Source organism: Thalassophryne amazonica, chromosome 14 (assembly GCF_902500255.1).
Source record: "Thalassophryne amazonica chromosome 14, fThaAma1.1, whole genome shotgun sequence".
Lineage (NCBI taxonomy): Eukaryota > Metazoa > Chordata > Actinopteri > Batrachoidiformes > Batrachoididae > Thalassophryne > Thalassophryne amazonica.
The window spans coordinates 94689302-94713455 of NC_047116.1; the positions used below are offsets into that span (position 1 = coordinate 94689302).

The 24154-nt window shown below is 40.2% G+C and overlaps 1 protein-coding gene and 1 long non-coding RNA gene across 4 annotated transcripts in view; one reads left to right on the forward strand and one right to left on the reverse strand.

Moving 5' to 3' along the window:
* On the reverse strand, positions 1–23805 carry LOC117525067. The gene is made up of 3 exons (XR_004564948.1): positions 23369–23805; positions 983–989; positions 1–13 (listed from the first exon to the last, which is right to left on the reverse strand). It is a non-coding gene; the product is annotated as an uncharacterized LOC117525067 (long non-coding RNA).
* glsb (glutaminase b) overlaps positions 1–24154 on the forward strand; it is a 77942-nt gene that overhangs the window by 7422 nt on the left and 46366 nt on the right. For all 3 annotated transcript variants that reach the window (XM_034186868.1, XM_034186867.1, XM_034186866.1), the window contains exons 4-7: positions 1873–2002; positions 6358–6437; positions 8638–8801; positions 15190–15248. In XM_034186868.1, the coding sequence (XP_034042759.1) occupies positions 1873–2002; positions 6358–6437; positions 8638–8801; positions 15190–15248 (433 nt within the window). The remainder of the gene's footprint in view (positions 1–1872; positions 2003–6357; positions 6438–8637; positions 8802–15189; positions 15249–24154) is intronic.

Sequence of the window (24154 nt, forward strand, 5' to 3'; positions counted from 1 at the left end):
AAACCTGCACCCTCTTGCTCCTTTCTGGAATGGGTTTGAGACCTCTGATCTACGTAGTTCCATATCCCTTCTACCAAACTATAGCTTTTTATCTTTTTAAGAAAAACATCTGTTATGTGTACAAATGGCTGTAATTCCTGCTGCTGCCTCATAGCAGGAAGGTTCCTGGTTAGAATCTGACCTGGACCTTTCTATGTTTGCGCAAAAATATCAGATATGTTTTTGTTTTAAAGTAATGTTAATTTTTAAGGTTTTGTGAGCACATGCTGTGCCAGGCAGCAATGCATTATGGGTAGCATAAGGTAATCTCAGACGTTCACAACAGGACAAATGCGTTTCAGACACACTGTTCAGGGTCCACAGATAACAGCATTAAACTCTAGTGGCTAAAACTCTCGTGAATATATTCTCTGGGTTTATAGATGTTGGTGTATTTGCATTTGTTAAATTCCACGCATCTTAAATGTAGCAGACATGGATTATCTGGAATTTTGTTTGACATTTTTTCAAGGCCGCTACTGCCATCTACTGGCCAGGAGTGTTCATGGCAGTATTAAACGTCTGGGTACATGGCTGCTCTCAAAGTTTTGGTATTGTCCATTGTCCAGGTGCTTTTTGTGTGCATATATTTGTTAACTTTGTATTCTAAAACTACGGTTAGAAGTAATTCCGACTCCTTACGATCCACATGAACGAGGTTGGCGCCATGTTTTTAGTTTTTGTGGAAGTGACGACAAGAGAATAAGGCTCCTGATTGGATAGTTTTAATCAGCACCGCCACCCAAAGGTTTGGCAGACTAATTACAACACATTTATACGGTTCGATGTGGATGGATTTTTTTTTTTTTTTTTTTTTTAAACGACATAGTGTGGATGAAGTTTTTCCCCAAACTGAAAGGGTAAGATATTCGGTTTTACAAATACCCAACAACGTGTGTACATGGCCTTATGTTTGTGAAAGGCACTATATAAATAAATTTACTTGCTTACTAATATTGAGTGAATGTTTTACAACATAAAAGTTTTAAAACATGCAATTGCGATGACACTTCCAGGGTGCTCTCAGGATTTGTCTGTGCTGCTTCCTGCAGGGGTCAGCATGGTCAAACATTCTTGCTTATTCTTTAGGTCTTTTACCGCTTTTGATGCTTTCAAAAGCGATCGTGTTAAAAATCAATTTCAGCTCTTTAGTAACTGCAAATGTCCTATAGACAACACTGGAAATTATCGATTATCTGTAACTTCCGATACATTTTTGGGTGGTTTATCGGTTTATCTTTATCAAAGATAACTTTTCAGTTATCTTATCTGTTATCGAAGTTAATTTTTTGTTTATCTGTGCCCACCACTGGCGTAGTCCCACAGTGTTTGAGTAGGTTCCCTCTCGGTACTTAAACTTCCTTCCAAAGACATGCTGTTAAGGTCATTTGGAAACTCTCAATTGATATTTTGTTTGAGGGAGAGTGTGTATCTGTCTCTGTGTGTCAGCCCTGTGGTAGGTTAGCGGCCTGTCCAGGGTGTTCTCCACATCTCGCTCTGCTTCCGCTGGGATATTGTGTTAATATGTGTAACTCAGCCCAACAAAATGGCTCTTAACATTTGTTCAAACGTAAAAGATTAGTGGTGTTCTAACTTTATAATCTGTGCAAGCCATTATAACCCTGAGGTACAGACACCAGCCCAAAGACTGAAGCTGACCAGGTGTGTGAGATCTGTGTCTGAACTGGGTGAATTCCATTAAACTGATCCTCCTGATGTCAGCCTTCTGTGGAGGAAGTGTCAAAGGGTGGTTTCATCGACACTAAACTGGCTCATGTTTGTGTTGGAACTTTGATCGATTTTGCTGATTTGCACCCCTCAATATTTTATCAGGTGCGTCCAGAGCAACATTGTCCTGCTCACTCAGGCCTTCCGCAAGAAGTTTGTCATACCAGACTTCCAGATGTTCACCTCCCATATTGATGAGCTGTACGAAAATGCCAAAAAACACTCTGAAGGACAGGTGTGTGTGGTTTTCTTTATTTCTTATAGTTAGTTAGTTATTTTTTTATTCCAAGTGTGCCCTATATATTTGTCAACTCTCCCCTGTGCAAAACATTCTGAGTGCTATAATGCAGGTGGTTTCCTGCTCTATTGTACAAGTCACTTTTTGGAAAGATGGCTGGATGGATTATTTTATTTATTCCCAGAGGGAAATTGTTTTGTCATAGCACCTGAGTTATGTGGGGGAAAAGTAACTTAAATACACCAGATTTACAAGAGGGCCAGAACCACAGTTCAGATAGCTACTTTAAAATGTAATAAATAAATAAGATGCAGGCAGGTGGCACCAGCGCCTGAGATGAATGAGCCACAGTGTGAGAATGTGGTGCACAAAGCAGAGTGACACTGGTTATTATAATACTAATAACTATAATGATAGTAAAAGTAATAATAACTATAATGATAATCCTTTTGGCTCCTCCCTTATTTTCACTTGGGGTTGATTTGGCATAAGTTTTACGCCGTATGATGCCTATCTGACGCAACTCCACATTACATGAAGAAATGTGGTAGGGGTGGGTTTTGAACTAGGAACCTTCCACACTGAAGTCAAGCTCACTAACCACTAATGATGACTGGGCAGCGCAGTCTCGTTTGAGGGCAGGCACTGAAGGGGTAAAATATGATGTAATTTCTCTACTTCCAGGGACAGAAACACAGCACTTTCTGAGATTTTGGGCAGATTACACACAAAGTGAAAATGCAAAAAAAAAAAAAAAGTGACGATGTGGTGGGAAAGTGGACATGTGTTGCGGTTTGTTTATGACCAAGAACTCAAGCATGTTGTGGCGGTTTTGCAGACGAGAGAACACAGGTACTCTGGTTAGCTGTGTACTTACCGACGTGACCTCTCACATTTGCCTCGTCCTTTCTTCTCCACTGGGAACCAAAAAAAAAACTGCACTTTTCGCGACTGCTTTGGTGATTGCAGCCAAAAACAAAATGCTGTGTATAATATTGCAAAATGGGAGCGGCGGTCCCCATAAGTGGTTAAATCCCACAAGGTTCATACAAGATTATGCTCTGCAGACTTTCTCACGAAGGCTGAAGTGTAGAATCGGGGTCGATGTACTGCAGGTGATGATGTTTGACAGCAGCAGGCCACCTGGAAAAGAGGAAGGAACCAAGGCGACACACATTTCCCTTTTTAAACAATAAATTTACAAGCAAAATAAAACAAAAAGCAAACAAAGAAATTATGAGCGATGAAGAGGACCATTCTCTGAGTGACTTTTTTATTACAGTGATGAGTTTGAACTGGAGGAATTAACGGCAAACGAGCTCAAAGTGGATGTGCAAAATGTCAATGCAGCTACAAAAACAGCCATATAATGAATGATTAACCCTGCTTCCTCGGTTAATAATCCTTTAATATCAACACACACTGCCACATTCAGTTGAATAGGAAAGTGTTCATATTATTAATAATACACTTGTAAATGAAATGTCAGCTGTAAGTAACTTTAAACTTCCTGCTGGACGGCCATCTTTGTTTTTGTTAATTTCCTGGGTTTGAAGAAATGAGCCACTGCAAAATATTTAACACTTTAAAGCAGTGTTTTTCAAACTGTGAGGTGCACCAGGGGCACCAGAGTTCTTCGGGGTGGGCGCAGGGGATGGGTATGGAGAACTGATTCTTTTCGAGAATCGTTAATGATTGGATCCACTGACATCGATAGCCTTTTTGCTTAACGATTCCCTTATCGGTCCTTCAGAGCAGCTGTTGTTTTTGAGGCTGTTTATCAGGAAAATGATCAATGACCCTGCAGCGGGTCTGCAATGAACCACTTCTGCAGCGCCTGTTCTTGAACCAGCAAAGCAGTACTCCGACCCACTGCTTTGTTGGTTTGTTGCTTCGCTGCTTTTCAGAAGCTGCAAGTCCCCTTCTTAATTCCTCTCAAAGCCATTCAAAAATGTTGCTCATGAGTCACTTTTGTATGGATTAAAGTCACTAACTGGGACTCTTGTCTTGTTGCAGGCAAGAAACGAGAATCGTCCTCTGTTCCGTTCCCACAGCTCCAAACGCTGTGCCGCTCTCTGCCGAGTCAAGTTAGTCCAGCCCTAATTAATAACTTCAAAGTGAATCACCGTTTAAATCAAATGACACCTCTTTCCAAACATTATAATACAGACAAGGTACAACAGACTAAAACGGGTTTTTTTTTCCCCTCCCAAAATGAGACGTCCTGCGTTCTTTATGAAGGTGACGTGCAGCCAGCTGAGTTCAGTTCAGAGGCTATGTATGGAGTAACATTGGTGCCATTAATGCCTGACAGAAAATGCTTTTGACAAAAACTACACTTTGTTTATTTCTATTTATGTCCAGAGATCAAGGATCCAGTGACCAATTTCATATTTATTTACTTTAAGACTCAATAAAATGTTATTGACATAGAAAACCTGTGAAGCCTACTTTTAGTACACAGAAAATTCACAGGAGGTATTGATGAAGGAATCGACAAGGAGTCGGATCAATGAGCGTAATCGATAGATAAAATCTTATCAATACTCATCCCTGTTTGAATTAATATTATTTATGTTAAAATGTGTTGGTGATGCCAAAGACATTTAAAAACACAGATGTTTAAAGGTTTAAAAAAAAAAACAATGTTTAAAATACGATAAACGGAAAAATAGAAAGTTCTTTAAAACATGTTTAAAATTTTTACAAAGGCTGTAAAATGTGTAAATACATAGACGGTTCCATAAAAATGCACTCTTAAAATGTGTTTAAGACATAAAGATATTGAAATTGTGTGTCTGGGGGGGCGCAGCCATTCATTGGTTCTCTGGGGGGGGGGCTCACTCTCCCACATTTTGAAAACCCCTTTTTTTTATATCACAATAACTGCAGTGTGTCTGCGTTGATGCTACTTTAAACAGTTTGCAGATGGAAGTCAGAGGGAAAATATTAACTCTGAGAGAACATTCCTCAGCTAAGGTCCAATAGTCCTGTGTTTTTATGTCTGACATTTTCCCTTGATTTCATTTTAATTGTGAAAGGGTTATTCCTTTGATCTCTAATCTCAGATCCTGAACAGGTACCTTTTGTTTTTTTTGACTGCTGACCCACAATTCTGATCTTTTGTTCGTCATATGTAAGTTTTTTTTTTTTTTGTTTTTTTTTAACTAGTTTGGAGACCCTGCAGCTTGTGTACCAAAAATTCATTAGAATGACTGTTTGTTTATATAGAGCTTTCACAAGAATCAAAGTAAATAAACTCCAAATAAACAGCAGTAATAAAAGAATAAATGTCAGTATAAAAATGCACTACAACAGTGCAGAAAAATCCCAAATTAAAGAGCAGAAAAAAGTGTGATTTATATATGGTTTTATTTTCCTCTCCAAGAGGCTTTTTTTTTTTTTTTTTTTGACAGGTGTGACTTGACCTTCAGAGAATATGGTACTTATCTTTGATTGGCATTAGCAGGGGTAGTGGTGGCCAAGTGGTTGGCTCGCTTGGTTTCAGTGTGGAAGGTTCCCGGTTCAAACCCCACCCCTGCCACATTTCTCCATGTAATGTTGAGTTGCGTCATAAAGGGCATCCAGTGTAAAACTTGTGCCACATCAACCTGCAGCTCCACCTTTGATTTGCTGTGGCGACCCTGAGTGAAAACAAGGGAGCAGCTGAAAGGACTTCCTATCTTGGCATTGATCCTTATTGCTGAACTCTCATCCTGATCTGTTTCCAATCACTTATCTTGAGTGGTGGTCAGTGGGTTCTGATCTTTCAACCTTGCCAAGGAGGGTATTTATTTATTTATTTATTTAAAATTACTATCTTGCTTTGATGTGACGATCAGGATCAAAGATCCGCCCCTTGGTCTGGATCGGCATCAAAATTTAATGAACTCTTCTATTAAAATAACAAAGTTACTGACGAACAGCAATGAAAACATAACCTTCTTGGTGGAGGTAATAAAATCTGTCATGAAATAAGTTCCCTATTACTGAGGTCGTACCCCCCAGTAAAATTAAGTCTGGGAGCCGTCTTGGATGGGAACCACCCAGGCAGACAACCAGCCCATTCCCACATCTCTAAAATAACTGTCAATCTGCTGAAACATGGGTGCCCCCTCATGTACAGAGGAACGTTGTACATGTCCCCCCAAAAAAATGGATGCTAACGTTCCGTCCCAGTCCAACCCCACCATTTTTTAAAAAAAATGTTTTTTTTTATTATTATTATTATTGATGTTCAGGTGACTGTTTGACCCGTGAGAGTTGATGCTGCCATTGTGTTGGCCTTCAAATAGCTGTTAAGTGATCTGTGATGTCCTGACATGCTTTTACCAACTCTGCTCCTTTATCAGGTTGCAGACTACATTCCCCAGCTTTCCAAATTCAGCCCCGACCTGTGGGCTGTGTCTCTGTGTACGGTCGATGGACAGAGGTGAGACAAGTTAAATTACTGTAATGATGTTTCTGTTCAGAGATTCTTGCTGCCTGCAGGTTTGTCAGTTTGCTGAGGATGTCCTCTATATCTCAGCAGGTTTGTGTAAACAAAGTCACATTTCATGTCATTATTTAATGTCGCAATCTGATGGAACATATAATGATCCTGATGTGCTTTTTTTTTTTTTCTCAAACATGCACGCATGTAATGTTTAGCTAAAAATAAGAGCCAAATCCTGCGTGATTGTAAGATCTTCTATTAAGTACTTTTAAGCGACATGAGAATGTTTATCAGTTCACATTCATGGGTTTTCGTGACTCTTTTGTAATTAACATGAAGGTTCAAAACACAAAACTGGCACAATGATGCACTTACCAGGAGGGCAGTGATGTCGGTCAGGGTTTTGATCAGCTTGTTCTCTTACAGGTGACTGTAAAATTCATCAGGTATGTTTGTTTAACAGAGGAAGTCATAAAGATAAGGTTGTTACCGTGCAGCAGCGCTCTCCTGACAGGAGGCAGGATTTCGTTATCTTCCAAATTATGCAATTTGAAGTGGTGAATAGCAAACATGCTTAATGATAACACAAATTTAAATCAAGAAGAGAAAACCCTCAGATATTGTAAAAGTTTTATGGCATTTTTCAGGCAACTTGTAAAAAGCCATATTGTGCAAAACTGCAGTGGAAGCTATTACAGGTCACAAGATGTACAGATGGTCACATGACATTCTAAGACACACGGTCAGGGTGGACAGAGGAAGAGATGGAGCTTCTTAAACATTGTAAGAAATAACTTTGGGGCAAAAAAAACCCAGATGAAATGGCAGCATTCAACGGGAATTACCCTTCTGTTGCCACCAGGGCTGTGAAAACGCCGAGGAATTCGGCATATTTCATCATGGGGAGGAGGGGTGGGTGGTGTTAGTGTCATACTCTGTAATTGTGATTTTGTTTTGTTTTTTGCTACGGTTGTAAAGCAGACTGGTTGGTTGCTACTGCGTTGCTGGGTAGCTGCTCCAAGCTAAACGTAGCATGTGGACATTTCATACTTTAAGAGGCATCAAGTTTTTAAAAGAAGAATTTTGCAGCATGTCTGTCATGGAGCGACATTGGACAGAGGGAAGATGGTGAGAAACACGGTTTGAAATAGTTTAATAAGGACAAGAATCCATGGAATTGGCGCTGGGTTGAATTTAAAGTTTGTCATCATGAACACAGATAAAGGAAACGGGAAAAGCAAACTGCATCTTGTGCCCTCAAGAAACACAGTAAGATTTTTTTTTTTTCTTTCATCTCTGGAAAATGAACCTTGTGCTGTTCAAACAGGATTTCAGACAAGATTAGGTGGCTTTTTTAAAATTAATGTAGACTTTATTTCGTTGGAAAAAGACATTGTGGCTTTGAATGATCTATAGGAATTTCCACAAGGATATAAGTGACTTTTTGACTATAAGGTATGTTACTGATATCTTACAGTGATTTTCAAAATATTGTTCAAGCTTTAGCTGTGGTTTTGGAAAAGCTTTAACCATTTTTTCAGTCTTAAGGAATTTCATGTAGTTTAATTGTTCTGAGTTAATACATAATTTGGTTTACAATTAAAAGGAAAATCATTCCAGGTTCTGCTTCCACATCATATTCTGTTATTTCAACATTATCATTGACAGTTCAAATTAAAGGTTGAATCTAGGATCATTTTAAATATGCACTTCTTTTGAGATTTTTCTTTTTCTTCCAGGAGATGCTGAAAATGTATCATTAGATACAAAATTAATTTGGTTTCTGGGGCCCCAGACCCCAGCTCGTGGGGAGCTGCGCACCCCACACCCTCCGCAAATTTTTCTGATTTCAAAATTTTCATTTCACAGCCCTGGTTGTCACAACTATTCTAATTAAAGTCACTGTAAGATCCACACTGGAATGACCATGATTGGGAGAGGACAAAACCCAGCCATCGTAGTGTTTTTTTTTTGTTTTGTTTTTTTCCTTCAGACATTCTGAAAGTGTCACTTAACATCCGCGCACATCGCTAATTGAAACTAAGCTAGTGAAGTAGATGAATTTTGTAAGTGACTCTTCTCATATGAAGTGGGAATAATTGCCCTCTCCACTAAAGGTGTACACTTTCACACAGCTGTTGATCTGTGGTCATTGTGATCTGTTAAATTGTTTGTCTGTTTGGTTAACTGTCATTAGACACACAGTAGGAGACACCAAGGTTCCCTTCTGCCTGCAGTCGTGTGTAAAGCCTTTGAAGTATGCAGTTGCTGTCCATGAATACGGCACGGAGTATGTCCACAGTTTCATTGGGAAGGAGCCCAGTGGTTTGCGTTTCAACAAGCTCTTCCTGAATGACGACGGTGAGTTTGTGCTGGTTTCATCTTTCACCCTCATGTTGATGCCAGAGCGGATTCATGGCTTCAGAGAAATGCCAAGTGATGCATTCCTCCCTGCTCTAGTCCTCATACATTTCCTTCTTAGTTTTTATATTCTGTATTTTTGTCCCAGCAGCATTTAAAGAGGCAGAGCATGAGATGAGCGTGCACACCTCATGTACAATAGAATACGCACAACGCTCCGTCACAGAGCAAAGTAATACACACACCACATCTAACATACATTACTTTAACCAGTTCCGTCAACAAAAACAAAAAACTTTAATTCCTGACCCTAAAGTGATCAGTATCTGACAAACCTGATTCACTAAACCGTGTGTTTTTTGTCTGGTTTCGCTTCATATATATGGTGCCAGCAGTTCAAGCAGGCAGCACTTCTCACTGTTTGCAGCATGTTTTAGTCTTTCCTTTGCTTCAGATACGCATCTCACACACGTCTTCAACTCCGCCCCGTTTTTGCAGCCTCGGATGTGGTTTGTGTTCCGATTTGACCTGGAGCCCACCCGGAAGCTGACGGCCATATGTGGACACTAGGCCTTAATGACTACGTTTACATGCAGCCAATAACCCTTTCATAACCAGAATATTAGCAATAACCCGGTTGTGCACGGCCATGTAAACACCCGCAAAAACACGAATATGCTCATATTCCGGTTTTTAAAAACCCGAATATGACCCCTGGGTTACTCCTTTTCTAACTCGAATATCAGGTCATATAAACATGCATCGGGTTATCCCTATAGAAAGGAACATTATTTTGTTCTGCGCATGTCCTATCCGCAAGGAATCTTGGTCTTTTGAGTACGGCAACTACTTGTATGCGGCGCACGCAACCCACTGGACACCACAGAAGGAGAGAAACAGCGCATTGTGTTCTGCGTCCTTATCTGGCGGGCCAGTCACGGCACCGCGATTGCTCTGCCTCCGATGCACTTACTGAGTCTGTGGGCTCCGTAAACGCCACAGCGGGCCACTCACACCATCCCCCTCTCTGCTGTGCGGAGCTGCGCCAACTCTGGCAACAAGTCCAGAGACTACACTCGCTGTTTTGATGCGGAGGCAGCCCGCAAGGATAGATTTCTTGCGGAAAAAATCCACAGCGCCGCAGGGTCTCGGTATGCCGCAGAGCTCCGTGGCCATGACTTGAAATCTTTGCGGGTCCCGCATCCGTACCCCCGGAGGCAGTGAGCGAAGGGAGAGCACGCGTATTGTTCTGCTTGTATCCATTTATAATCTTCTCGCCCAGAAGAAAAAAAGTGTTTACACAAGAGAGAAAAGTGAGAAAATGTTAATGCCTGTTTGAGAAATGTGTGTAGTGAGGGGTTTTACACGAAGCAGGATTTGCACAAATGCTAGACCAAATCAAGCACCGGATGAAGACGTGCGTTAGATGGGGCTATTCCAAATGATACCAGTGACCATGTATACAGGAGTAACTCTGTCTGCTTAAGCATGTAAACGGGTTACTCCTAATGATTCAGAAACCAGAATATCGACCTTAACCCGAATATTAACGGCATGTAAATGTAGTCAGTCTTAAATCTGACCAAAGTGTCTTGTGAATTGCTCCGGCTGTTGTGGTCTTTTCTGACCATTAGACAACATAATGAGACACCGTGTCGGTCGTCTCATTATGTTGTCTAATGGTCACTCATCAGTGCTCCTCTCCTGTTACTGAGTATCACAGGTAGTAAGTGATTGACTGTTTGAATTCTCACGACAGCTATAAATGTGTTATGAAGATAACCGGCATGGAAGTTCCATCCAGAATGTTGGAGGAAATGTCTCAATTCCCAGGCTGGAATTTAAAGCTTGGTCATTTGAAGGCTTTTCCTTTTGTAGGTGTTTTACTACACTTCAGCCATGGCAGCATTGTGGCACAGCAGCTTATCCCTTTGCTTATCCGGTTGTGTAATGGGATCATGTGCAATTAGAGCACTGTGGCACACTTCCACTTACCACAGCATCGGAGTTGACCTGAATGAAAATGAACGGCATCGGAAAGCTGCCACATACCCTGCACGCTTTACACACCACAATATAAATGTACAAGTAATACAGCGTCATCATGTGACTTCATTATGAAGTCATTCATACCAATCAGTTACAGATTTTGCTGATTATTCAATATATGCTTCATATCATCCATGTGTGCTCCTTGGTTGTTGAGATGTACAAAAAACAAGTGTTCTTTGGACCATGTTTTCTTTAATCTTTGGCCCAGACTACCCCAAATCTGATCACTTCTAGATGGCCGTCAAAGTAATATTCCCACCAGGTTTGAAGGAAATCTGTCCTGCTGTTTTTGAGATTCTTGTCCACACACAAACACAAGTGAAAATGATACGCTGCTTTGCCGATAGAGGATAATGAAAGTTCAAAGCCTTCTTGGAACTATGTGAGAGTTTTTCTGACCACATGGCAAAAGACAGAGTATGAACACATTTAACCATTTGAACATGCAACTGAAGACTGGGTTAAAGTCCAAGGGCCTGTTTAACTAAAGGGTTTGTGTATGTAAAAATGTGCACAAACACCAGTGCACTTGCAAATCCTACCTACTAATTTACAAACTGCGTTGAGGATTGCATCTGTCAAATGTGCAAATAGCACATTTGTGTTTTATAAATATGCAATTTGGGATTTGTCCACATGAGAGCTTTTAATCCCCAAAATGTGAATTACCCGCAACGCATGAATTGCAAGACATGAATACTGAAGAGAAAAAAAAAATCCTGAAACATGAACGGACTTCTCGCAAAATGTGAATTTCTTCATGATTTGGTGTATGTGCTTGGCTGAGGAGCCAATGAATGGTCTGAAGCTACAGTCTGTGGGATTATGACTGTGTGCCTCACTTTCACTTCACCACAGGGCTTCACGCCACCCCTCAACCTATATGACAATAGGAAAAGTTGACATAGAAGGACCAAAAAGTGATGTCGCTATGAATGCTTGGCTGTCACAAGCCAGTTAACCCAACTTTTCTGACGCCTCCTGCTTAAGTCAGAAGGATCATGAGGCCCTGCTTTCATAGTCTGTATTCTTATTGAAAATCAGTTGAATCTCATTGCCTTGTCGGTGAAAAGCTGGGTGTCTAGCAATTTCTTACTTTTAAACCGAAATGATGGTTCTTGGACCAGCGAGACATCAGCATCAGTTTGACCAGCTAACGCTTAGCCTAGGCTCGTGTGTCATACATCACACTGAGGAACTTTAGGTTGATTTTTTTTTTTTTTTTTTTTTTTGATCCCACATTGTCCTTTGACCTCCACATTAGAGACATTACGAGGACTGCTTTCTTCCACCTGCGAAATGTAGCAAAGATTCATCCCATCCTGTCTGACTGATGCTGAGACCCTGATTTATGAATTTGTTTGAATCCTGCAATGTTGTATTTTCTGGTTTACCACAGTCCAGCATTAGGGGTCTCCAATTGGTTCAGAATGTTGCTGGCAGACTCTGGACAGGACCACATTACATCTATTTTGGCATCTCTTCACTGGCTTCCTGTCTGTGAGGTCGGATTTTAAGGTTCTGCTATTAACCTATAAAATTGTTCACGGACTGGCACCTCCCTACTTAGCTGACCTAATCAAACCCTACGTACCGGCCCGAGTTCTGCATTGTCTGGGCACAGGGATACTTTGTGTCCCTAGGGTGATTAAAAAGTCTGTGGGTCACAGAGCTTTCTCTTATTGTGCACCTGTTTTGTGGAATGATCTCCCTATGGAGATAAAACAGTCTGACTCTGTAGAGACTTTCAATTCTAGACTTAAGACTCACTTTTTTTCTCCTCCTTGTATGGCTAGCATACTGGCATAGTATGGAACTATGCTTCCTATACTTTTTAAAAGTTATTTTATTTGCAACAGAACTGGTCTCAGCCTCAACTTCATCTAAATTCGGGATCTGTTAGTGAAGCTTGGAGCTAGCGGCTGGTGATGACCTTTAATATTTTCTCTGCTTTCCTTTTGATTTACTGCTGATGAATGTTAGATGCCAGGCCTGTAGATGTGCAGTCTGAGTTCGGCATGGACGTTGTCACATGAACAGGCCCGCTGACGGCATGAGGAAGCCTGGATGATCCCTGCCTGTGGTGCAAACGCCTGCGTGGACTTCTCATCAAATTAATCTTTTGTGTGTGTTTTTTATTTTATAAAGTTGTGTTATTTGATTTTCTGTTTCTTCATCTTTGTAAAACTTAGTAAAAACCTTGGCTTAGTATGGGCTAAGCAGAGGGTCACCCCTTTGAGTCTGGTCTGCTTGAGGTTTCTTCCTCAAATCATCAGTTTTTCCTTATCACTGTTGCCTTTGTTCTTGCTCTGGGGGTTGGTAATGTAAGACCTTACTTGTGTGAAGCACCTTGATGCAGCTTTACTGTGAGCTATATAAATGAAACAAATTGAAGATCAAGCAAGCGTTTGCCCTTCTGCCCCCCCCCCCCCCCCCCCCCCGGGAGATTTCTGTCCTCCGAGTTTGCCGTAGGACACCTGTGTTACTGATTGACAGGTGTACTTCCTCAAACTGCCCACCTGCCACTGTCCCCAGAGCAGGTCATGCCCAACGAGGCCGGGCGCTTGACACCAGAAGTGAGGGCTTGCCTCCCCACTTCAAAGAGTGTAGTGGACACCCCCCCCCCCCCCCAAAAAAAAAAAAAAAAATTGTGGACATAATGTTTGTAATCAAGATTTCTTGAAGTAATTGATCTGTGAACTACTTAAACTGAAAGAAAATGTATTTCATGAATGATATTCATGTTTTGCGAGACCTGTTTTCATGGATATTTTATTCAGTTTACAGCAAAAGTATTTACAGTTTACGTAAATTTTCATTAATGGTTTGCGGATAATTCACGATTTGCAGCAGATTCACATTTATGGGGTCAACAGAGCGCAAAATTCTGGGAGGGAACATACAAGTAGCTGAGGTTTGCAGATGCAACATGGTTTGTCAAGGTAAAAAATAAATTAGTGGGTGCTGCTTACGTGTGTATTTTGTAAAAGCTTGGTGTTAATTGATTGTGCTTGACAGACTGCTGTTCCAGCGGCACAGAAGCCACTGCCTCCTTGTACATAGAATAAGGAAAAAAATCATTAAATGTAAACTTCGGACATATTTAATGGTTTGTTGCCTTCACAATGAATGTCTCTGTGCATCACGGGTGGACCAGAGTACGTTTTGCAGGTTATGATCATTACAGTTAATTTATCATGCCGTGTCACACACTGAACACGCGCACAACTTTTGGGTGTGTGTGGTATGGTGCACGTACATCTGTGCATGTACATTCTGCTAGTCAGATGCGTACAAACAGCTGTGTGTTCTGCAGGCACACAGTCATCTGTCAGTTCCACCACTGCACACAGCTATGCCTTGTCCTCTACGGACTCCGAGCTGTGCACGCACATCTGCACACACTGCTGTTTGTGTACGGAGTTGTCTTTCATACACGTTGAATGCAGGTGTGAGGCACCTATTTATCTCTTGCACCTGCATCCAGTAACATACAAAGGGGCTGATGTCCTTCATTTTGCTCTTACAGCCATTAACACGCATGCAGTCGTCATTTACATACTGTTGTCTCCATCAGATTACTGCGCCTTTACTCAGTAAATCGGCTGCAAAATTCTCTGCAGCCCAACCTGCAAAAGTTTGCATTGCCCACTCAGTTTAGCCCTCCTGATCTGGGATACGAGTAAATCGAGCTCCAAATGTCTGCAGCTGTGTTACAACAGTTCATTGAGCGAGTTAAACTCTTATTAAGCCACACTGACTTTTTAACATCCTGTGATCAAATCAATTTTATTTATATAGCGCCAAATCACAATAATAATCAATAAACAGTTGCCCCAAGGCGCTTTATATTGTAAGGCAGGGCCATACAATAATTACGGAAAAACCCCAACGGTCAAAACGACCCCCTGTGATAAGTGTGTGTGTGTGTACATACATAAACACTTGGTTGGTCAAGTTTTATGATTAGATTTGGTATAACGTTTTTTAATCCCTTGAGAAGACTCTCTCAGGGAAATTGAGGTTCCAGCAGCATTGTATAGCAGCACACAGAGAATCAAACGTGAAAGTAAAACAATTTGTGAAACACAAATTAGCCAGGCTACTTCACAAAGTGAAACCAAAACCTCATGCAGCCATAACAAACTCTTTTTAATCAGCAGTCTTCAGTCAGTATGTGCTCTGCACATATTTGGTTGACTCTCATCGGTGTTTGGATATCATGTTTGATGGGTCAATAAGCGTGTTGTGTGAATATCAAGGAACTTGCCTGAATGTTTGCAGTTTGAACACAGAACCTGAACAAAACGGTAACTTGGCTTTTGTTTTATTGCAGATAAGCCCCATAACCCCATGGTGAATGCTGGCGCTATTGTTTGTACTTCACTCATAAAGGTAAAAGCAGCAATCATTTTTAACTTTTTTGTTTTTCATCTGCGCTTTTAATATTCAGTCTTTGTCGGTTACACTGAGACTTTATTGACAAATTTCCTCATGCCTGGTTTTTGTATGATGGGCTTCACTGAGCTGCTTTATCAGGTACATAAATAAATTGCACAGCCTGTGCTGTCTGTGTGTTCGGCTTTGTGAATGTTAATTTTGGTGTTCAATTATAAGCAAGATATGTTTATAAAAGCTCTAATTTGAAATCGACTTTGTCAAAAACTGAAGTGCTGCTTTGGTAATGGCCAAAAAAAAAAATAAAATGAACTATTGCTCAGCTGTCAGTGACCCCTGAGGGGGTACAGTAGACAAAATGTCTAAAGGGTATTTGTCATTTGGGTATTTGCTTCAGTTGAATAGTTTTTTCTGCAGCTGGACAGAAACCTTTGACTTTGGCACAGATGACGCGCTCACTGTACTTTAAGTAACAGGGGCAAAATTATTTGGTTGAAGAGATACTTAGTATAACTCAAAGATGCACTGTTAAAGACTTGTAGTCTAACCTGTGGACTTACAATGCAGAAAGAATATATTTCTTGAGAATAATCTGGAACTGAATTAATCTATGCAACCACTCAAAAAATTTGACTTGGAGGTGGTTTTGTTTATTTGTTGTACAATTTATTGAATTAGTAAAAATCCTGGTTCATATACAACCCCTGGCAAAATTATGGAATCACCGGCCTTGGAGGGTGTTCATTCAGTTGTTTAATTTTGTAGATAAAAAGCAGATCACAGACATGACACAAAACTAAAGTCATTTCAAATAGCAACTTTCTGGCTTTAAGAAACACTAAGAAATCAGGAAAAAAAAAACAATTGTGGCAGTCAGTAACGGTTACTTCTTTAGACCAAGCAGAGGGAAAAAATATGGATTCACTCAATTCTGAGGAAAAAAATCATGAAAAACAAAAGAACGCTCCAACAATCACTAGTATTTTGTTGCACCACCTCTGGCCTTTATAACAGCTTGCAGTCTCTGAGGCATGGACTTAATGAGTGACAAACAGTACTCTTCATCAATCTGGCTCCAACTTTCTCTGATTGCTGTTGCCAGATCAGCTTTGCAGGTTGGAGCCTTGTCATGGACCATTTTCTTCAACTTCCACCAAAGATTTTCAATTGGATTAAGATCCGGACTATTTGCAGGCCATGACATTGACCCTATGTGTCTTTTTGCAAGGAATGTTTTAAGTTTTTGCTCTATGGCAAGATGCATTATCATCTTGAAAAATGATTTCATCATCCCCAAACATCCTTTCAATTGATGGGATAAGAAAAGTGTCCAAAATATCAACGTAAACCTGTGCATTTATTGATGATGTAATGACATCCATCTCCCCAGTGCCTTTACCTGACATGCAGCCCCATATCATCAATGACTGTGGAAATTTACATGTTCTTTTCAGGCAGTCATCTTTATAAATCTCATTGGAACGGCACCAAACAAAAGTTCCAGCATCATCACCTTGCCCAATGCAGATTCGAGATTCATCACTGAATATGACTTTCATCCAGTCATCCACAGTCCACAATTGCTTTTCCTTAGCCCATTGTAACCTTGTTTTTTTTCTGTTTAGGTATTAATGATGGCTTTCGTTTAGCTTTTCTGTATGTAAATCCCATTTCCTTTAGGCGGTTTCTTACAGTTCGGTCACAGACGTTGACTCCAGTTTCCTTCCATTCGTTCCTCATTTGTTTTGTTGTGCATTTTCGATTTTTGAGACATGTTGCTTTAAGTTTTCTGACTTGACGCTTTGATGTCTTCCTTGGTCTACCAGTATGTTTGCCAATCAATCAATCAATTTTATTTATATAGCGCAAAGCCATACAATAATTACGTAAAAAACCCTAACGGTCAAAACGACCCCCTGTGAGCAAGCACTTGGTGACAGGGGGAAGGAAAAACTCCCTTTTAACAGGAAGAAACCTCCAGCAGAACCAGGCTCAGGGAGGGGCAGTCTTCTGCTGGGACTGGTTGGGGCTGAGGAGAGAACCAGGAAAAAGATATGCTGTGGAGGGGAGCAGAGATCAATCACTAATGATTAAATGCAGAGTGGTGCATACAGAGCAAAAAAAGAAAGAAACACTCAGTGCATCATGGGAACCCCCCAGCAGTCTAAGTCTATAGCAGCATAACTAAGGGATGGTTCAGGGTCACCTGATCTAGCCTAACTATAAGCTTTAGCAAAAAGGAAAGTTTTAAGCCTAATCCTAAAAGTAGAGAGGGTGTCTGTCTCCCTGATCTGAATCCCATTCTACTCTTACAAACCCTAGGAACTACAGGTAAGCCTGCATTCTGAGAGCGAAGTGCTCTATTGGGGTGATATGGTACTATGAGGTCCCTAAGATAAGATGGGACCTGATTATTCAAAACCTTATAAGTAAGAAGAAGAATTTTAAATTCTATTCTAGAATTAACAGGAAGCCAATGAAGAGAGGCCAGTATGGGTGAGATATGCTCTCTCCTTCTAGTCCCCGTTAGTACTCTAGCTGCAGCATTTTGAATTAACTGAAGGCTTTTCAGGGAACTTTTAGGAAAACCTGATAATAATGAATTACAATAGTCCAGCCTAGAGGAAATAAATGCATGAATTAGTTTTTCAGCATCACTCTGAGACAAGACCTTTCTAATTTTAGAGATATTGCGTAAATGCAAAAAAGCAGTCCTACATATTTGTTTAATATGCGCTTTGAATGACATATCCTGATCAAAAATGACTCCAAGATTTCTCACAGTATTACTAGAGGTCAGGGTAATGCCATCCAGAGTAAGGATCTGGTTAGACACCATGTTTCTAAGATTTGTGGGGCCAAGTACAATAACTTCAGTTTTATCTGAGTTCAAAAGCACGAAATTAGAGGTCATCCATGTCTTTATGTCTGTAAGACAACCCTGCAGTTTAGCTAATTGGTGTGTGTCCTCTGGCTTCATGGATAGATAAAGCTGGGTATCATCTGCGTAACAATGAAAATTTAAGCAATGCTGTCTAATAATACTGCCTAAGGGAAACATGTATAAAGTGAATAAAATTGGTCCTAGCACAGAACCTTGTGGAACTCCATAATTAACCTTAGTCTGTGAAGAAGATTCCCCATTTACATGAACAAATTGTAATCTATTAGATAAATATGATTCAAACCACCGCAGTGCAGTGCCTTTAATACCTATGGCATGCTCTAATCTCTGTAATAAAATTTTATGGTCAACAGTATCAAAAGCAGCACTGAGGTCTAACAGAACAAGCACAGAGATGAGTCCACTGTCTGAGGCCATAAGAAGATCATTTGTAACCTTCACTAATGCTGTTTCTGTACTATGATGAATTCTAAAACCTGACTTTAACAACCTTCCCATGTTGTTTGTATTTGGTCCAGAGTTTAGACACAGCTGACTGTGAACAACCAACATCTTTTGCAACATTGCGTGATGATTTACCCTCTTTTAAGAGTTTGATTATCCTCTCCTTTGTTTCAATTGACATCTCTCGTGTTGGAGCCATGATTCATGTCAGTCCACTTGGTGCAACAGCTCTCCAAGGTGTGATCACTCCTTTTTTTAGATGCAGACTAATGAGCAGATCTGATTTGATGCAGGTGTTAGTTTTGGGGATGAAAATTTACAGGGTGATTCCATAATTTATTCCTCAGAATTGAGTGAGTTCATATTTTTTTCCCTCTGCTTGGTCTAAAAAAGTAACCGTTACTGACTGCCACAATTTATTTTATTTTTTTTCCTGATTTCTTATAGTGTTTCTTAAAGCCAGAAAGTTGCCATTTAAAATGACTTGAGTTTTGTGTCATGTCTGTGATCTGCTTTTTTTTTTTTTCTGCAAAATTAAACTGAATGAACATCCTCCGAGGCCGGTGATTCCATAATTATTGCCAGGGGTTGTATAGATATTGTCTGCAGATCCATTTTAACAGTGATGTAAATACAAGCGACCTCACTGAGGCAGCGTAAATAACTGGTTATCATAGTGTTTTAATGATTTATACAAACTACATAATTTTCAGAAATGGTCTTTGTAATAATTGATTATATTGTTACTTATTCAGTGCCCAGTCATTCCAATTTGACCAAGTATTTAAGATTCTTGATGTGGCCTGGTGTTTGTCACGGTGGTTAACTTGGCCCACTGTACTGTTACCGTCTGCTATAAACAAACTACACACTGAGCACAATGAATGTAGTGCTACGTTAGGCGCTCAGGGCGAGCTGAATGAGTTAGAAAACAGGTGAATCACCATACTGTAATACCACTTTCTTTTGTCAGCCCATTTGAAGCTCTTAGGCCTCCTTGAAACTTGAACGTATTTGATCTGTGCACTGGCACACAGTTCATCATGCCAATGAGTAATCCTGTCGTAAACTGTGCAAAGCCCTGCACCCAATGACACGCATTACAGGGTGTTTGCACAATGTTCACAACTAGTTCAGGAAAGTGACATGAAATTTATGCGTGCCAGAAATTTTGAACATTTCCAAATTTTCTTTGCGCACTGGCACGCAGCCTGGCACAGTTTATGACAAGTTTACTCATTGGCACACAGGATTGCATGTCAGTGTGGGGATCAAATTCATGCAAGTGTAAAAGGTGTCTTTTTTTTTTATTTTTATTTGTGTGTGTATACCAAACACATTTTGCTTTCTTCATCAGAGAAGTGAATCACCAGTCATCCAAACACATTAAGTTCAACCTCGATAAATGAAACATTTAACTGACATAAGTGTCAGTTTGGTTATTTAGGACGTTTTATAAGTGGCGTTTGAAAGCCAAGTATTTGTAGTGTCTTCACGTGATGAATGGCTAACAGTTCTACTGCCAGCTGTTAAACTATCTATAGTTTGCAGATATCTCAAAATTATATTGACCAAATTACGGAAAGCACCAGTAGTGCATCTTTAGCCAGAGATAATTTTTTTTAATTTTCATTAAACTGTGCTTCTTTTTTTTTTTTTATGTTGCATTGATTATTTTACCAACCACACCGTAAGTGTTAAGAGAGTGGAGGTGAGGTTATTTCATTATATTCAATGTTTCCAAAAGAGCAGGAGTCTTATAGAGAGGTAATGTACATAAATCCTTATGTAGGAGGGCATGACTGTCTTTAGAAAGACGTAAATTGAAACCTGCCTTATTTGCTCTTGATTTATTTATGGATGTAGCTAAAAACAGCTGGGAACAACACCCACTGATAGAGTAGCTGTGTGTGCGCACGCCTGACCCATATGTTTGTGTTGTCCACATCTTCTAAGAACCTCTGCTTTATTTTCTTTTCGCACCTGTTTCATGTGCATTATCACCGACACATTCTAGTGTACCATTAACACACATTACAAATGTTCTTGGTAGTAATAATTAACGTGTAGACATTAAGATATAGATATATTGTATTGAATAGCCATTAAAGTGGCGTGGATCATTTTTTACACCCCCCCTCTCCCCCCATGGATGCAGTAGTTGATTAGTTGTGTATTTTTGTTTTAAGTGAGTTGTTTTATTAGCAGATACAGATACACCAAACAATTGAAGGTCCTGTGTTTTTAGCAAGTCTAAAGTCAATGCAGCTGTCAACTAGGAGATTCAGACTTCAGACAACTTTATTGATCCCAAAAAAGGGCAATTACGTTTACACTCCAATTACCTCAGACAAGATACAGCAATTAATCCACAATTACTTGTTTACCGTAATAATGGCACACATCAAAATTAAAGACAACACATATACATTTGACATTGTTTATGTGCACTGAACTTGAAGTAGTCCGTCTTCCGAATTGAGGCAAAGTGGGTGAAGGCCGCAGCAGGAGGGGCCCGCGCCGCCCAGCCTGGGGGTTGAAGCCTACAGCAGTAAAAACCGCGCTGCCTTCGAGGTGGCAAGGAGGAAGCCAGGGTGGGGGGAGTGGAGAGACACGGGGGTAGGGATGGAGGGAGACATGCGCCGTGTGCAAATGAGTTAAATTTCTGTCCGTGTGTGTGTAAAGTCTGATGTTGCTAGGCAACAGCAGGCTGGGGGGGTGGTACATGAGAAGGGGGGGGGGGATTCCTTCGCTAAGGCTGTAGGTCCTTCTGGGGGAAGAGCAGGGAATTTGGCCTTCAGGAGCCGATAAGGCTGCCATGTTGATGTTTGGCGGAGAGATATAGAATTCTATTTACTGCACCCCTGACCGTCGAGAGTCCAAATTTATGAAGAATATTCTCTGGTCCTCAGCAGTACACTCCTTTGCAATGCAGTGATTTGCTCTGAGATTGAATCCATTTTGCGTTTGAGTTCAAAAGTTCAGGCAGTCTGAGATTACACAGCATTGCCCCACTCATTAATTATGACGGACTGATGAGGGGACAAAATTCTGGAAGCAGCCATCTTGCTAATATTCCTGTGGGTCAGGGCAGCGCACAAACCAATCAGCACCAAACCTCCCACCATAAAAGCGAATACGAATGAATCCTCAACGTCTTCCACAGAGAGTGGAGCCACATGTCACACTCCATTCTCTCAGGCGTCGAGAGCAAAGCCCGCTGGGTAGGTTCCATCAGGGCACACAGGGTCCCCAAACCCTCCTTGTCGAAAACAAATGAGACCAGCTGATCAATTCCATAGTTAATCCAAATCATAATTTGATTCATATCATAATTCACAGTCTGGTGAAGCTGGGACTTTGAAGGTCGGAGCAGAGATAGAGAGCAGAAAGCATCTTCTGATGAGCTCTATGGAGATGCTAATTTACTTTTCGAGCAGGACTTGGCATCTGCCCAAAGTGCCAAAACTATTAGTAACTGCTTTGCTGCCTGTAGTATTACTGTATTGACTGGGCCCATAGAGGAAGCAAAAGATGAGAAACGCCAGACCAACAATACAGAAGAGCTGGATGCTGCTATCACAGCACCTGGACTTCCATAACATGTCAGCAGTGATCGCCTTCCTGTCACGCCGCATTGATGTAGTAATTCATTAAATGGAGCCATACCCAAGTATGGAGTGCATAAATGAACTTTTCAGAAGTTTTAAATTTCAGTATTCTAAGTCTTTTTTGGGGGGGTTGATCTTAGAATTTTATTGCATAAATGCAGTGACAGTAAACATCTATTCTTATGAAATATTCTCATGTTTTGAGACGCACATTATTTTTTTGGGGGGGGGGGGGGGGGGGGTGCAGCTGTAGGCCGAAATTACCTAAATTTCAAAAGGAAACAAAAGCTTGAAACATTTTGTATTCAATGAGTCTGGCATATACACTTTTTACTTTCAGAAATACTAAACAAAAAAATACTGGTCCTTTTCAGGATATTTCAATTTTTTGAGCTGGACCTTTTTAGGTCTGGTTTCGCATATTACATGCCAGGATTGGTACATCGAGGAGAAGAAAAAAAAAAAGAGAAAAAAAAAAGAAAAAAAAAGACCTGAGTCCTAAAGTTATAGCCAAGATACGGAAAAATATCATGCCTTCAGATATTTCAACATTACCCATGTAGTTTGAACACTTTACAGTCCTTTCATTTGGACTGTTTGTCCAGTAAATCATTGTCTGTGAGCTCTTTGTTATTCAGTTTCAGTGTGAGTTTTGTGTGTTTTCTCTCCAAAATTACAACTACATGCAAATCCAACATTTATATAAAAAATGACTTCCTCCCCCTTTTGGGCTTTACATGTCTTCTAATAGGAGATAAAATCAAAAGTGCATAAATAAACTAAATCAACCTTTATATATTACAGAACATGTAGCTCAGTGAGATGAAGGTTGGACCGTCTATGTGGACCTGGATTTGATTCCCAGTCAAACTTCCTGCCTGTTTCATTGGACAAGACGCTTAATCCGTATTGTCCCGGTCCACCAATCTGTAAATGCATAGCAGGCTTGGCTGTGGGAAGTAAAATTGTGATGAAGTGGCATCCAGACCATGCTGTTGAACGCAGGGATAGGTTTCAACCCTTAACTTATACCCTAAATCTAAAAGTAGTCTCTGGACAAAGGTAAAATTGTAAATATCTAAAATGTAATCAAACTAAAACAAATCTCTACAACCTCAGCTGCATTAAATGAAATGAGTAATTACTTAAATATGCACCCATTCTCCAAATTTGGGTTAAGTTGAGCTCACTCACAGGTTACACGAATGGTGTTCAGATCTCCTCTATAAAGTTTAAATGCAACAGCTGTTGTTCTGGAATAACTCTGCAGGATAATTCTGAGATATGTTTTTCACAGACTGTCACTAGTATGTTCATTTGTGGTTTGCATGAGCTGAAGAAATTCTAGAAGTCCTGTTTATATAGCTTTTGTTCCACATGCTAAATGGTGGAAAATCTTTTCACTAAAAGGGCTAGGCTTTTAGTCTGCTGAGGAAACTTAGATTTTTTTATTTTTTTATAATTTATTTAAAAAAAACAACTAAGAAATCACATGTACATGAGTATTTACAGTCTCTTGTAATGAAACTCTAAATTGAGCTCAGGTGCCTCATGTTTCCACTGATCATCCTTGAGATGTTTCTACAGCTTAATTGGAGCCCACCTGGCATACATTCAGCTGATTGGACATGATTTGGAAAGACACACACGTGTCTACTTATAAGGTCCCACAGTTGACGGCGCATGTCAGAGCACAAACCAAGCATGAAGTCAAAGGAATGTTCAGTTGCCGCCAAAGATGCATCAACAAAGTATTGAGCAAAGGTTCTGAATACTTGCATACATGTGATTTCTTAGCTTTGTTTTTTTTTAAATAAATTAGCAAAAATAAAAAAAGCTTTTTTTCGTGTTGTCCTTATGGGGTGTTGTGAGTAGAATTTTGAGGGGGAAAAATGAATTTACTTTGTTTTGGAATAAGACTGACACATAATGTGGAAAAAGTG